The sequence below is a fragment of the Chlorocebus sabaeus genome, chromosome 11 (assembly GCF_047675955.1).
Source record: "Chlorocebus sabaeus isolate Y175 chromosome 11, mChlSab1.0.hap1, whole genome shotgun sequence".
Classification (NCBI taxonomy): domain Eukaryota; kingdom Metazoa; phylum Chordata; class Mammalia; order Primates; family Cercopithecidae; genus Chlorocebus; species Chlorocebus sabaeus.
Window position 1 is genome coordinate 15,685,091 of NC_132914.1, and position 15,755 is coordinate 15,700,845.

The 15,755-nt window shown below is 40.7% G+C and overlaps 1 protein-coding gene across 2 annotated transcripts in view; it reads right to left on the minus strand.

Moving 5' to 3' along the window:
* Positions 1-7,805: 7,805 nt before the first annotated feature.
* ERP27 (endoplasmic reticulum protein 27) overlaps positions 7,806-15,755 on the minus strand; it is a 28,994-nt gene continuing 21,044 nt past the window's right edge. For both annotated transcript variants that reach the window (XM_007967757.3, XM_007967758.3), the window contains 3 exons: positions 12,076-12,201; positions 8,684-8,881; positions 7,806-7,973 (listed from right to left, as the gene is read on the minus strand). In XM_007967757.3, the coding sequence (XP_007965948.1) occupies positions 7,926-7,973; positions 8,684-8,881; positions 12,076-12,201 (372 nt within the window). In that variant the 3' untranslated portion in view covers positions 7,806-7,925. The remainder of the gene's footprint in view (positions 7,974-8,683; positions 8,882-12,075; positions 12,202-15,755) is intronic.

The following is a 15,755-nucleotide window of genomic DNA, read 5'->3' on the forward strand; positions in this document are numbered from 1 at the left end:
CCAATGCACAATCATTTTCCAATGGCAGATGGCAAAAGACTAGATGTTTCAATTAAACCAAACACTAACAGTCCTTGAGTGCTGAGCACCATAATTGGTGAAGACAACGGCTGCTTAGAAAAGTGACTTTATCCTTAGGAGATTTCTCCATTCCCTTGAAATTTCCTCCCTTTCATACAACTGTGACCACTTTGTTCAGATCTTAGAGGCTCAATCTCTCTATAGTAAAAATAAAATAAAATAAAACCTACTATCTCAAAGGATTTTTTGGTATCTTTATTTAAGGGGTGTGTCTTTTACAGAACCATAGAAATTTGTAGAGGAGGATGAGAAATTAATATTAGCTCTATGAACAAAATAGCCTTTGCTGTGGTTTGGGTTCTATTCTGTTTTTGATGACTAAGAATCATAACTAATAATGGCTCTTCCAAATACATTTCTTTTAAGAGCCTGCTTGATGGTTATCACAGCTTTCCTCATTCATTCGTTAGTTATCAAGTTACAGAGTCCTTTTAGGTTCTTTCCTAAAATTTCCATCTCTGCTTAGAATTTGATAACATTGAACTTAAAATCAGACATTTTGAGAGGCATGTAGAAATTGTGCTTTGTGACGTGAGCTTTCCAGAAACAGCTAAGTTAAGATACAAAGTTGTAATTAGAATCACACAGACAGAAATGGTGAATCTTCTTGAGGAAACTCTGAGGAACCTGAATATTTTGCAACTTAGAAAATTGAAAAATGAGAAAGTGGAGGAACTAGAGGGTCATAAGACAGTTCTCAAACTACAAATAGCCTTTAGTAAACTGCCATCTTAACACTGTCTGGCTTGCATAATTATCTCCAGCCTTAACTATATTGGCTACCATTCTTTCCTAAACATCAGCTGGCTTCAACAGAGCAGTGATTCTCTGAGTGATCAGCACTCACCTTACAAGTCAGCATCATATTATCGCCCACCACCATTCTTGTATTTCACAATCATGTAAATATCCTACCACAAACCACCCTGCCCTCCCATGAACACCTAACATTACCGCTTGTTGACTGACTTAGCCTCTTCCCTTCTTCAGCCTTGGTATATTATTAGTGGTGTTATGGGAAAAAAGAGTGTGGAGTGAAGAGAATGAGTCAATCCAAGAGAGGCTGCAGGTCTAAGGAGTTAGATCACAAGTAGTCATTCTTTCCCATTTTCATTCCGTGACATGTTTGCCAACGTGTGGTGGAGTAAAGGGTATGTAGGTCTCAAAGGAGTGCTCTTCGGAACCAATACGATTCTGATGGTCATGGCATACGGGGTAGAGACTGCAGGACAGGGCCAGAACTTTCAGCATACTCTTCAATATGTATCCACCTCCTTCCAGAGACTTCCTTCCCTGATCATTCCCGTTTGTGCTCAGCCCTCAACCTGCCTGAACTTCTGTCCCATGTAGTGACCTAGAGCAACATTATTGGAAGAGATGGAGATGGAGGGAGCAGTAGAGATAGAGGCCATGAACTAACTGGTAAGGAAGTAGTAAAGGATGGACCACAGGGTGGGAAACTATTAGCAAAAAGGAGGACATGGTAGGAGTGAGGAGCAGGAAATGAAGACAGGAAGGTAAGGCACTATCAACTCTGGATAGAAAGGCAAGGGATATTTAACAACAAATAAGATCAAGATCACCTCCATGAAATTTAGCTGGCATAAATAAGCATTAAGGTCAGAATTTGGAGTTAAATCTAACATCGTTTTTTGCTCACTCCCAAATTACTTACAAGTTGCTACTCCCAAGTTACTATAACTCCCAAGTTACATATTATGTATACATCATCATCATCATTATTATGAAAATATTTGACTATCTACTAAGTACATTAGAAATTCAGGCCATTCCTCAAGTTCCCAGTGAACTTCATAGTTATCTTACACTAAGGAAGCAGATGGCTGGAGAGGAGAAGTTGTGAAGTCGACGTCATGCTTTGTGAGTCTGATCTATTTTCTTGACCTCCTGGGCTCAAGGAACCTTCCCACCTTAGCCTCCTGAGTAGCTGGGACTACAGGTGCACGCCACCACACCCTGGTCATTTTTTATTTTTTGTAGAGACAGGGTCTCACTATGTTGCTCAGGCTAGACTTGAACTCTTGGCCTGAAGTGATCCTTCCACCTAAGCCTCCCAAAATGTTAGGATTACTGTTGTGAACCACTGCACCTGGCCAGATCTATTTCCTGATACATCTTTATCTCTTAGTAGGCACTCAATAAATGCTTGGTGAGGGAATGAATGAGTGAATGATTGTAAAGTGAATACTTTTTACTGCCCCTGGCAGGATTACCTTTTAGTGAAGACAACATAGACGTGTTCTCCCCCAGCACAAACTTAATGAGGGTGCTACATTTTTTATTTGATAACATGAATCCATCCTTTCCTTATTCTTTATTTTTATTTATTTATTTATTTATTTATTTATTTATTTATTTATTTTTGACAGAGTCTCGCTCTGTCACCCAGGCTGGAGCGCAGTGACGTAATCTTGGCTCACTGCAACCTCCGCCTCCTAGGTTCACACCATTCTCCTGCCTCAGCCTCCCGAGTAGCTGGGACTACAGGCACCCGCCACCACGCCCGGCTAATTTTTTGTACTTTTAGTAGAGACGGGGTTTCACCACGTTAGCCAGGATTGTCTTGACCTCCTGACCCCGTGATCCACCCGTCTCGGCCTCCCAAAGTGCTGGGATTACAGGCGTGAGCCACTGCGCCCGGCCCATGCCTTCCTTATTCTTTCGCATAGCATTGGTGCAATAACTATGATGGTATAAAAGGAGATAACTGTTCTAGGCATGTGTAGTGGATGCTGTGGTGAGCTGCACAGATCACCCCAAAGTCATTAGCTTCTTCCAGCTCTGAGTATGCTGAGAGCTAAGAACTCTTAGCTGAATCCAACTCACCAAGCAGCCCAGAAATCTCCCTCTGCTCAAATGAGCCATCTTGCCCACCAGCCTGCACCTTTCCTAGGCGCAGCTGGCCTCATCAAATGTTCAGGGTTGGGGTATAGAGGCCTGGTTCTCATTCTCCAATTTGGGGCACACTACAAGGAAACCTCAGCACCAAATATCCACGTGGGACAATCTAAGCCTTTGTTGTGACAGCATCACAATCTAATATATTTCTGTGGAACCTTACTTTCTTTACTTCTGCACAGATCCCCAAACTCCTTGCATTGGAGTTTAGTTGCAGCGTCTTCTTGGAAAACATGACCTGTAATACAATGTTAATTTTAAAATTGTTACTTCACCACAGCTTGAATTATGTCAAACATGCTCTATATTTACTTCCTTAAGTGTACGCTAACCCCATATTACCATTTTAAGACCAGTGGGCTAATGTAGAAATTAAATCCTGCTATTAAGATTCACTGCAATTGTTTGGATAATGAAACATTAAAGCCTGAATTCCACACAACTTTTCATAACCTATAGAAGTGGCTTAACACCCTCATCCTTTACTCATCCATATCCTTCCACCCCTAGTATGACTCAGATATTTCATTGTCAAGCCTCCAAAAACAATGACTTCTTGTTCCAGAACAGAAAGAAAAGAGAGGCCTATCTTAGAAGTGATTTGAAGGAGGGTGAATCACCTTCAAATTTACATAGGTATGATTTTAAAATTCACTTGCTGCTTTGATTTCCAGAGTACCTTTTCTCCAAAGGTTCAACACTCAAAAGGTGTTTGCGTTTAAGTTCCTCCTATTCCTATTCTCTAGGTCTCTCCATGTAAAGTTTCTGCAATTAGGAGCCATGGGTCAGATCCAGACCACTTCCAGTCTTACTTTTCTCTGGTTTAGAAAACCAGATATTTTCAGAAAGGTGAAATAAATAGGACTGGTTCCAAATTCAATTGTGAAATAAAGTTTGCTAATGAAGCTTGTGGACTGTTTCCTTTGTGGCTCCTCCTCCCCCAGCTCTGGGGCCCCCTCAGCCCACGGCCAACCTCCTGCTGAGTTCCCTCCACAACATACCTCTTTCCCTGTGTATTGCTTTCCCTGTTTGGCTGCTTTCTGTCCATGACCCAGAACCATTCCGGTGGCTTCCATGTTTCCTGTTGTCACTACAACTGAAATGTCTCTGTTCTACAGCTCATCATCCAGTCATCACCAACTGCTCTCACTCTCTCTCAGAGGGCAGCTTTGCCTGGCACACTCATAGTTGTTTAATGAATATTTAAATGAATGAATGAGTATATAAATAAACTACTCTCTCTCAATATGCTACATAGTCCTCATTCTACCCCTGACTGCTCAAGGTATATGTGTATTAAGATGATCCTGATGAAGGCAGCCTTCCCTTCTGGCATGACCCAATAGGTGAGGTAGGAGAGGAACCCCCTGACAAGTGGAGGTTGGAGCTATTTTACTGTCTATGTTTTTCTAGTGCTTTGACATCTTGGGCTTTGCTTACCTTGGAGTGACTGCCCCTCCCTCCTAGAGATAGCCAGTTCCTAGAGATAGTAATAAACTCATCTGCTAGTATAGCTTTTATATGCAAACCAACCAGTCCAGAGTCCATACCCCAACTATCTCCTTACTGGACTCTCACGGGGCTCTCACATGCTGGGCTACCACCCAGCCACTCAACCCAGGGCCAGGTTCCAGGCAACAAGGGGAAGCTCCTATGCCCCAGAGCCTACTGAAATTATCAAAACCAGCCAATCCTAAGCCTCCTTACCCTCCTAACCCTTTCCCATTTCTTCCAATGGAAACCATAATAAAGGCTCTTGTCATATCCCCCTTAGTCCTTCTGCTTTCTGACTGACCCTGATGCTTCCCCATGTGGCCCTGCACAGCATGCCATGCTTCCTCCTCTTGGGAACTGTGAATAATAAACTATCTTTCAAATGGCAATCGTTTTTGATCTGTTGGCCACCCCACACCTAGAAAACAATAAAACCTACATTTAAAATCTGTTATCTCAAATACTTTTTCAGCCTCAAAGAGACAGCCTGAATGAAGTCTCTGCCTTCCCGTAAGTTCTGACAATTAGAGAAATTATTATTTCCCAGAGAAGGCAATGTAGTATTAACTTAAGAGAAAAGTAATAGTCAAACTTTACTTAATATGGATTATCACGCTGGGATCTCAAGCAATACTAAGAATTACTACATTACCCTTAATAAACTAAAGTTCAAAGATAAAAGTAGTTTTTCCAGTGTCACAGAGGCACATACATAGAAGAGGTGTGACTCAAACCCAAACTTTCCAGTCATTCCTTTGAGTCCTGTTTCAGTCCTGCTTCTTCCATCATAGTCTTCCAAATATGCTAACATCTTTTTCAAATTTATATTGTATGATATTATCACTTCCTTCGTACTCTAAAGAAAAAGAATGGCAGTCTTGTCAGTGAGGGCCATTGAATGATTCCACAATGAAAAATAGCTGAAATGTATCTAGACACCTCAACAATAACATAGCCCTGGGGAAATGGATGTAGACATGGCAAAAGATTCTCAAGATAGAGAAAAAATTGCAGATGTTTATAAGATCTGTTTTTTTTGAGACAGAGTCTCGCTCTGTTGCCCAGGCTGGAGTGCAATGGCATGATCTTGGCTCACTGCAACCTCTGCCTCCCAGGTTTAATCGATTCTCCTGCCGCAGCCTCCTGAGTAGCTGGGATTACAAGTCCGTACCACTATGTCTGGCTAATTTTTTTTTTTTTTTAGGGGAGATGGGGTTTCACCACGTGGGTCAGGTTGGTCTTGAACTCCTGACCTTGTGATCCACCCGCCTCAACCTCCCAAAGTGCTGGGATTATAGGTATGAGTCACCGCACCCGGCTAAAGATCTGATCTTTAATAAATGGGTGAAAACCTTTAGAAATTTCTTCTTTCTGAAATCCCATTCTTGGGTTATGAGACCCCCGGAGCTACAAAGAACAGGACTGCCTATGAAGAAGACTGGCAAAAGTAAGTGGCAGTTACGAAGAACCACGAGATGGGAAGGAATAATTCAATTCAATACTATACACATCCAAATAAGCATATAAAATAACATAGTAAAATTGTTATTGAATGTCAGCAAGTAGAGAAATGCATTGTAAAGATGTTAAGACCCATGCGGTCAGTATTGATTATTGTTTTTGAGGGGAACACTTTGAGAAAAATAATTGAAAAATTAGCACAATATTAAACAAAATGTAGTTTATGGGTCCTACTACAGTTTGGGTTCCAACTAATTTAAGCAAGAAAGAGGAAAAGTTAGGAAAGAATGGGGAGAGAAAAACAATGAGGTAAATCAAATGATAAAAACCAAATGGTGAGAGTCAGATTGTGAGTGTGGGGGAAAGATGGCTGGATAAAGGGGCTTCAGTGAAGCCAGCAAGGGGTTAAAGGCGCAGTTTGAGGAGGGCATCTGGAAGCTGTTAAGAATTTCCACAAAGGGTGGGCAAGAAGAAATAGCTTGCATGACCAGAGGACCTCAGCTGGATATCAGGAAGAATTTTCTGACCATAAATGTCAAGAGTTCTCGTTTACAGGATCAAAAGGAGCCTTCCGGGATATGCCTATCTTAGGAGTATTTTTCAGCCTCAAGCGAGAAGCTGTTTGGGTGGTTTTGTGTAGCCCTGGGATGGACTGGGTGACCGCCACAGAATCCCTTGGTCTTGTTGCTGAAGGGCATGCCTTACACTGGGGCTTTCACAGTGTGGTTGCCAGCAGCTGACTCCCACCCAGGGGCTGTGGAGTTTTCCCCACAGAAAGAACAACTGGGCCTTTCACTCCCTGTTCCTCACTTGGACCAGTCCTTAGGTACATCTGTGGTTTTTCAGCTCTTCAGCACTTAGGCACTTTCCTCCCAAGCCAAGGGCCTCCTGGGAACAATGCAGCATCTGTGTGTTGATAGTAACAGCCTGTGGGCCAGAGTCACTCAGCCAAGCTCTCCTTTTGCCCCACAGGAGCTGGATCGCATACCTTACCTGCAATAATCCAAGGCTTAGTCAGCCTCAGCCCGTCCCACTGCCAGTGTCCTGCTTCTTCTATCTGCTCCTCAACCTTTCACCTATTTTGCTTCCTAGCTCCGTTGCCACATTTGTTCCAGTCCTTATGCGGGATGGTCTCTATTTTCCACCCATCCCACCCACAGCGTGAATAATCACATGTTAGTGGCTTATGGCCCGACACTAAACAGTGGGCACTGCAGAGTGAGGAACATGCTGCTTAGTTGGGCAGCTGGGTATTTACAAAAGGTTTGGCCTGCAAAGAGATGCCAGTCTTTTCCTATAACATGATTGCCTTTTGTTTATTATGCAGGTTGTTGATTTACATGGGGAGTTGGAGATGCCAACCAAGCATGGAGTTTTCACATGGTCTATTTCTGCTGAGTTCAGAGACTTCGAGACAGCTTTTAACTTCTGGCAAAAAGACAATTTCAGAAAGGTGTTTAAAACCATCCTTTGGTTTTTGATCCTGAGTCAGAGATGGACATGTGCTTATGAAAGAAGGTAGAGTTTCAACCCTTAGGTAACCTTAAAAGAGCACGAACTATGTTGTGTGTAAGTCATGTGCAGTACACAAACTTGATGTTAAATGACAAATTGGAACAGTCTTTCTCTAGGAATGCCTCTCCTTCATAGAGGCATCACAGTGAGTCTCTTAAAGCCTTGATGTAGGTGTGTTATGGATGGATTTACAGAGGATGAATGCACAATAGTAAGGAAATTGGGTAGGGAGTGAGGATAGGACATTTAAGAGAAGGAAGAAGAGAAAGTGAGATTTTAAGAAAGGAAATGAAGCTCTGCATGTGTGCGTGGGTGCGTGTGTGTGTGTGCACGTGTGTGTGTGTGTGTGGTTGGCAGGCCTGGTGATCCTGTTGTTTAGTGTCTCTGAGATCTGAGTTGTGCCTTTTTATTTTGCCTAAAGTAGGTACTTGGTCATATGCAGCACCAAGGAGAAGTCAGAGTTCCACCTTTGGAGTCTTTTCTTCTGATTCACGATTTTCTTTCTGGAAAACATTGTAACAATGATATTTAGATTAGTAAACTGAGCTGTTTAATTACTCCTGGAAGTCCTAAATCCATCTTTAATTTTTATCTCATGAACCCTTTTATATGAAATTTGATTTGTTGCCCATTAATACTTTAAACTAAATGCTGAAGTCCAAAATTCAGCCTCTGAATACGCAAGGCCTTTCCAAACTTGCTTTTCTAGTTCGTGTCTCACGACTATACCCTAACAAGCATCCTAACTCTGGCCACGATATCCTCATAGACTTTTGCTTTTAATCAAATCTAGTAGAGCTCAAATAATTTTTTTAACTTTAATGGTTTTGCTTTTATTTTTGTTTTTAATTGACACAACAGTTATGTTTTTATGGGGTATAGACTGATATTTCTATACATGTGTACAACGTGTAATGATCAAATCAGGACAATTCGCATATCCATTGCCTCAAGTATTTATCATTTCTTTGTGTTGGAAACATTCAAAATCTAATCTTCTAGCTATTTGAAAATGTATAATAAATTGTTCTTAATTACAGCCACCTTGTAGTGCTACAGAACACTAGACATTCCTCCTATCTAGCTGCACTTGGTATCCATTAACCAACATTTGGCTCTCCTCCCTCTCAGAGCCCAAAGAATTCTTATTCAACAGGAAATAAAAGGGACATAGAAGGAAAACAATTTGCTTTACCTGCAGTCTCACACTTACCAACAATTTTCCACTTAGGAATCCATCACAAAAGTTTTGTACTTGCTCTACGGAAACTTCTACTTTGGGCAGTGTATCCCACTCATCATCTAGAGTCCGGTAAATTGCCAAAGCTGGCAGTTGAGACTCCTTTAATTTGAAAAATGATATCACCTTCCCATTTGCTTTCTTACCACTGTCCACCAGAATAAAGAGAATCTGCAGTTGGGGAAGTTTGAAAGAAAAAGTTCTATCTGAGGCCCGTGGATAAAGAGATACATTGTAATTGTTGCAGCTTACACTGATTGAATTTATGGTCTGCACCATGCAATTGAAATCTTGAGTTAAAATAAATTTTCTGCAGCCATAACAAAGAATGAAATCATGTCTTTTGTGGGAACATGGATGGGGCTGGAGTCTATTATCCTTAGCAAACTAACACAGGAAGAGAAAACCAAATATCTCATGTTCCCACTTATAAGTGGGAGCTACTAGTGAAATAAAAGAGGACACAAACAAATGGAAGAACATACCATGCTCATGGATAGGAAGAATCAATACTGTGAAAATGGTCATACTGCCCAAGGTAATTTATAGATTCAATGCCATCCCCATTAAGCTACCAATGACTTTCTTCATAGAATTGGAAAAAGCTGCTTTAAAGTTCATATGGAACCAAAAAAGACTCTGCATTGCCAAGACAATCCTAAGCCAAAAGAACAAAGCTGGAGGCATCACGCTACCTGACTTCAAACTATACTACAAAGCTACAGTAACCAAAACAGCATGGTACTGGTACCAAAACAGAGATATAGACCAATGGAACAGAACAGAGTCCTCAGAAATAATACCACACATCTACAGCCATCCGATCTTTGACAAACCTGACAAAAACAAGAAATGGGGAAATGATTCCCTGTTTAATAAGTGGTGCTGGGAAAATTGGCTAGCCATAAGTAGAAAGCTGAAACTGGATCCTTTCTTACTCCTCATACGAAAATTAATTCAAGATGGATTAGAGACTTAAATGTTAGACCTAGAACCATAAAAACCCTAGAAGAAAACCTAGGTAATACCATTCAGGACATAGGTATGGACAAGGACTTCGTGTCTAAAACACCAAAAGCAATGGCAACAAAAGCCAAAATTGACAAATGGGATCTAATTAAACTAAAGAGCTTCTGCACAGCAAAAGAAACTACCATCAGAGTGAACAGGCAACCTACAGAATGGGAGAAAATTTTTGCAATCTACTCATCTGACAGAGGGCTAATATCCAGAACCTATAAAGAACTCAATCAAATTTACAAGAAAAAAACAAACAACCACATCAAAAAGTGGGAAATGGATATGAACAGACAGTTCTCAAAAGAAGACGTTCATACAGCCAACAGACACATGAAAAAATGCTCATCATCACTTGCCGTCAGAGAAATGCAAATCAAAACCACAATGAGATACCATCTCACACCAGTTAGAATGGCAATCATTAAAAAATCAGGAAACAACAGGTGCTGGAGAGGATGTGGAGAAATAGGAACACTTTTACACTGTTGGTGGGACTGTAAACTAGTTCAACCATTGTGGAAAACAGTGTGGTGATTCCTCAAGGATCTAGAACTAGAAATACCATTTGACCCAGCCATCTCATTACTGGGTATATACCCAAAGGATTATAAATCATGCTGCTATAAAGACACATGCACAAGTATGTTTACTGTGGCACTATTCACAATAGCAAAGACTTGGAATCAACCCAAATGTCCATCAGTGACAGACTGGATTAAGAAAATGTGGCACATATACACCATGGAATACAATGCAGTCATAAAAAAGGATGAGTTCGTGTCCTTTGTAGGGACATGGATGCAGCTGGAAACCATCATTCTCAGCAAACTATTACAAGAACAGAAAACCAAATACTGCATGTTTTCACTCATAGGTGGGAATTGAACAATGAGATCACCTGGACACAGGAAGGGGATCATCACACACCAGGTCCTATTGTGTGGAGTGCGGGGGAGGGATAGCATTAGGAGATATACCTAATGTAAATAATGAGTTAATGGGTGAAGCACACCAACATGACACATGTATACATATGTAACAAACCTGCACATTGTGCACATGTACCCTAGAACTTGAAGTATTTAAAAAAAAAAAAAGCAGATGTTTGCAAAAAAAATAAATAAATAAGTGGGAGCTAAATGATGAGAATTCATGAACACAAAGAAGGGAACAACAGACACTGGGGTCTACTTGTGGGTGGAGAGTGCGAGGAGGGAGAGGAGCAGAAATGATAACAATTCGGTGCTGGGCTTAATGCGTGGATGATGAAATAATCTGGACAACGACGCCTCATAACACAAGTTCACCTACATAACAAGCCTTCACATGTACCCCTGAACTTAAAATAAAAGTTTAAAAAATGAATTTCCTATTATTTTGTGTTGCTTTCGTGTTTTATCGCTTTGATGAGATAGATTGAATTTTAAGAATATAGAATTGGAAAATACTTTAGTGATTATCTAAGAAAGGAAGTATAGCCTGGAGCAGAGAACACGTTTTAAATTCTGCCTCTGGTACTCTTTAGCTACGTGAGTTTGGGCACATTACTCAGCCTCTCCGAGACTCAATTTTCTCATTGGCAAAATGGGCTTTTGGTGGGGGAACTTAAATGAGGTAACACATTAATATTTTTATTCAGCTTTTGGCATCTAGTAAGTGTTTGATAAATGTAAACTATTTTATATTATTAAATCAAACCTTCAACCCAAAGTAGAAATCGTCTTTATAGTATTCTGATCAGATGACTGTCTACTTTCAGTAACTAAATACTTCTAGTGTTAGAGAACCAACCATCAGAAAGGCAGCTTATTTTATTACCAAACAGTTCTCATCATTAGAACAGTCACTAGTTAGGCACAGTAACCTTGAGGTAGTTGAAATTTTACTATTTCAGTGATATCAAGCAGAACTTCACAAAGGAGGGGAGGGAAAGAAAGAAATATTCATTGTAGATTGAGTAGGCACCAGGTACTTGATAGGTGTTTTATATGAGAAATGAGCCCTGAGGTCTAAATGTCTATGAAATTATGGGAAAGATTAAACAAATGGTGACTTATAGCTGATTTATTTTCAGTCTCTTTGGATCTCTATTTTCTCTCTACTAATCAATGCAGGAAAAACCCAGACTTAATCACTACAGGTAGATATAATTACATATGCCTTTAACGTGATAAAATACAACATCTCTAGTTCCGAATAATGTGATTTATTATGTCCTACTTCTTGCTTTGCTATCTTCTAACCATAGTTGTTTTCCTTATTTATGTCTGCTTCCTAGCCCCATCTCCCTTTTCCTAGTGTCCTAGTGGTGTGTATGCAATAGAATATTCCCATTCTTGCCTTACCTTCCCCTGGAAGAGCTTGGCTGCCTTCTGGTATCTGTGCATGTTCTCTTCATACTCTGGGGAGGCCTTGTTCATTATCAGGAGGAGATGAATCTGAATCACGCTGTTGAATAGCCCAATCACAGTCTGGCAAGTTGAAATGCGTTACAGTAGAGTGAAAGAGAGAGCAAGAATGCATTAGTACCTGGGAAGGAGTGAATAGGTAGATTAAAACATAAATGAGAGCTGGCCACTGGTAACACAAATGGAACTAACTTCCAAGATGGCTCTCAGTAAGTCTCACCATCTTGTTTTCATGCAACTGTGTAAATCCTTCCTTCCCACACTGAATGGGATGGAACTGAGTAACCAAGACAATGTTGCAGAAATGATGGAGTGTGACTTCCAAGGTGAGTCTTGAAAGACATTACGGTCTCTGCTCTTCTCTCTGTCTCTCACTCTGAGGAATACCAGCCCCAGTGTAGGGTACTCAAGCAGTCCTCTGAGGAGAAACGCATGGCAAGGAACTAAGTCCTTGTGCTACTAGCCAGCATTGACTTGCCAGTCATGTGAGGGAGCCATCTTGGAAGCAGATCCCAAGCTCCAGTCTAGCCTTCAGATGACTGCAGCCCTAAACAATGACTGCAACCTCCCAAGAGATGACCTCAAACCAGAAGCACCTAACCCTAGCCACCCCAAATTGGATGACCTACAGAAACTGTATGAGATTATCAATGTTTTGTATTTGAAACTCCTAAGATTTGGAGTAATCTGTTTTGCAGCAATAGACAACTAATACACTATGTAACATATTAGTCACTTTGTTTCAGCCTTGCTTCTTGTTGCAAGACTAGTCAGAGACACATAAAATGTAACCTTTGAGTACATATTAGTAGTTCATACTTACTGGGTATTCATTATGTGGAAGGCACTGTCTCCAACTCTTAATGAATAATAAGTAATTTAATCTTCAAGGTCCCAGTTTTTCAAATGAGGAAACTGAGGCACAGGTAGACTAAGTAATTCTCTCAGAGTCAAATAAATGGCAGACAGGGATTCACACCAGCTGGTCTAGCTCCAGAGTTCATGCTCTTGATCATCAGGATGAACTGCCTCATGCACAGTGGATAGCAAAACCCCGTATAAACCAACTCAGTCCCAAATGTGTCTGAACCAGTGTACCAAAGGTCAGCAGAAGGTGAGCTCTTCAGGAGACCAGAAGCATTGACTTTGTGCTGCTGATTAGAGATGGTGATTTTCCATGAAGTTGTCAATGACTTAGAGGAGTGGAACAGCCACCAGAGACAGGAGAAGAAAAAGAGAGGAATCCATGGCACTGGTTCCCTTCATTTCACTGTCCTGAAATAATGCTGCAAGTCTATTTTAAACCAATCTCATTTCTTTTCACCTCTCCTAAATTCAGAAAGCATTGCTACAAAACTGGTGGTATGCAGGAAGACAGAACATGGTGGGTTAACAAATCTTTGGGCAGAGTCTTAGGAGGAAGGGAGCAGCTAGGCAGAATTCTTTCTGAAGATACACCCTCTTGTAGAGATGGTCCAGCTCTTTTGGCTGCCTACAATATGTAGGCAAGGAGGGCCAAATGGGTCTTTTCCTAAAGATTTCTCCATGGATTTTAAAGTCAAGTTTTAGATTTTTCATTTGGGAGATTGGCTGATACATGATTTACTCTTATTTTACTAAATCCTGCTACTTAAATTTAGAGCATTCATTCACCGTTCTAAAGCTGAGATGGAGGATAATTCCTGGGAAGAGTAAAGAAATAAAAACGAGTACGTCAAAAGGTCCAGTTACCTTAGCAGAAGGGATTGGCCATAGCCGAATGGATTAGTTTAATCCTAACAGATACGTTGATGCCAAGTACTGAGTGTGTGCATTAAAAGTGCATGGCAGGTCAGGTGCATGGCTGGGATTTTCTGCCCAGTTGCTACTGGTGCAAACCTTTGCACCAGAAGCAGATGAGAAACAACTATAGTAGAATGGGCAGTTTTCCAAATGAGAAAAATATTACTTTCAGGAAATAAAAAAAGTAACAATAGAAATCAAACTTGCTTCTTCAAAGAAATTCTTGCTGAATTTTCTCTTGATATAATTTGCCTTACTAATAATATGGAACTTAAAAAATATGTCATTGTTCTGCAAAATGAGAGACAGATCAGGCATAAGAAACCAGGAAGGTCAGTGTATGCCCCTGCCTTAGCTAGCTTGCAAAATGCCACGACACAGAGGCCATAGCCCAGGGACGAAAAGATCATCATTTCTGGCCCCACATAGAGAAGAACACCTTTTTGATTACTACTGCCAATACCCCAGGGGCATATGTGTTTGGAGCCTTAGCAGAAGTGGAAATAGAATCAGCAAGTCCAGAGAGATAAAGATGGTGTGAGAGGTAGGCCAGAATTTAGTCAACATGAAAAGGGGTGTTTTCTGTTGAAGGCAGTGTAGGGCAATAGACAAACCACAGGATTCAGTCACAGGGACCAGTCATAAAAAAGCAAGGGCAACTACATACGCTGTCTCTGAAGCTCAAATTCCTAGCCATAGGGCTTTGAAGGAGTTACTTAAATTTTCTGAACTCCCATTTCCTCTACTGTGAAATGGAAGTTGACAAAATGTGCTAATGCATCAGTTACATTTTGTCCCTTAAATTATGCCTTTTCTATTTACTTATGATGTGACCTTGAATAATGTCATCACTTGGATCTTGAATGTTTTCCTCTATAAAATGGGCACAATCATTTCCTCTCTTCTACCTCAACAAAAATCAATGTGAGGAATAAATGGGAAAATGAGGATGAAAGGGCTCTATAAGTTCTCAAAAATCATACCATGCATGTAAAGTACTGTTATTAGAGAATAGAAGGTACAGCATTTTGAGTTGATGTAGATCACTATAAATTAATACTCTGTAAGATTCTATAATCTATGTCAGGGAAAATAAGGATGGGACACAAGATAATTCTGTGGACTGTGTTATAGTCTATAGCGAGTGTTAGAAGGCCAGATGGTGATCAGGACAGGTGGAGCACCACCTTTACCCAGACTGCATGCAGCATGCGACACCAGAGGAAGACACACCAGGAGAGAAGGCTGAGGCATGGTGAGGGTGTGGGCATGTGCTAGTCAATGCATGGTTTGCAGCTGCTGCCAGACTAGGAGCTGTTTGTTACTGGTCTATAAGGAGGTACATACAGAAAATGAAATGTGTGTTTAGAAACAACTATAGAAACTTTACACTGCTGTGCCATCCAAATATGTGATCAGTGAGCTTCATTTAACATTTTTTTTTGTTTGTCTTTCATTTACTCTTATTTTATTTTAGGCACACACCATCGTACCTGGTAATTTTTAAAGTTTTTGGTAGAGACAAGGTCTCGCTATGTTGCCCAGGCTAGTCTCAAACTCCTGGGCTCAAGCGATCCTCACACTTTGGCCTCCCACAGTGCTGGGATCACAATTGTGAGTCACTGCACCTGGCCTTGAGTCAGTCACCTTAACTTTGCATTCTGGTTCTCTTTCTTACTAGCAGTGTGATAGTTCATTTAACTTTTCTCTGTTTTTTGTTTAACAGGAACAAGTTAAATCTTAAAAAGGTGTAGGAAGGATAGTAACATAAACAATACAGGAGGTGTTCAATTAATGGCAATTCCTGTCATTATTGGTCGAAGAATTGGAACTCT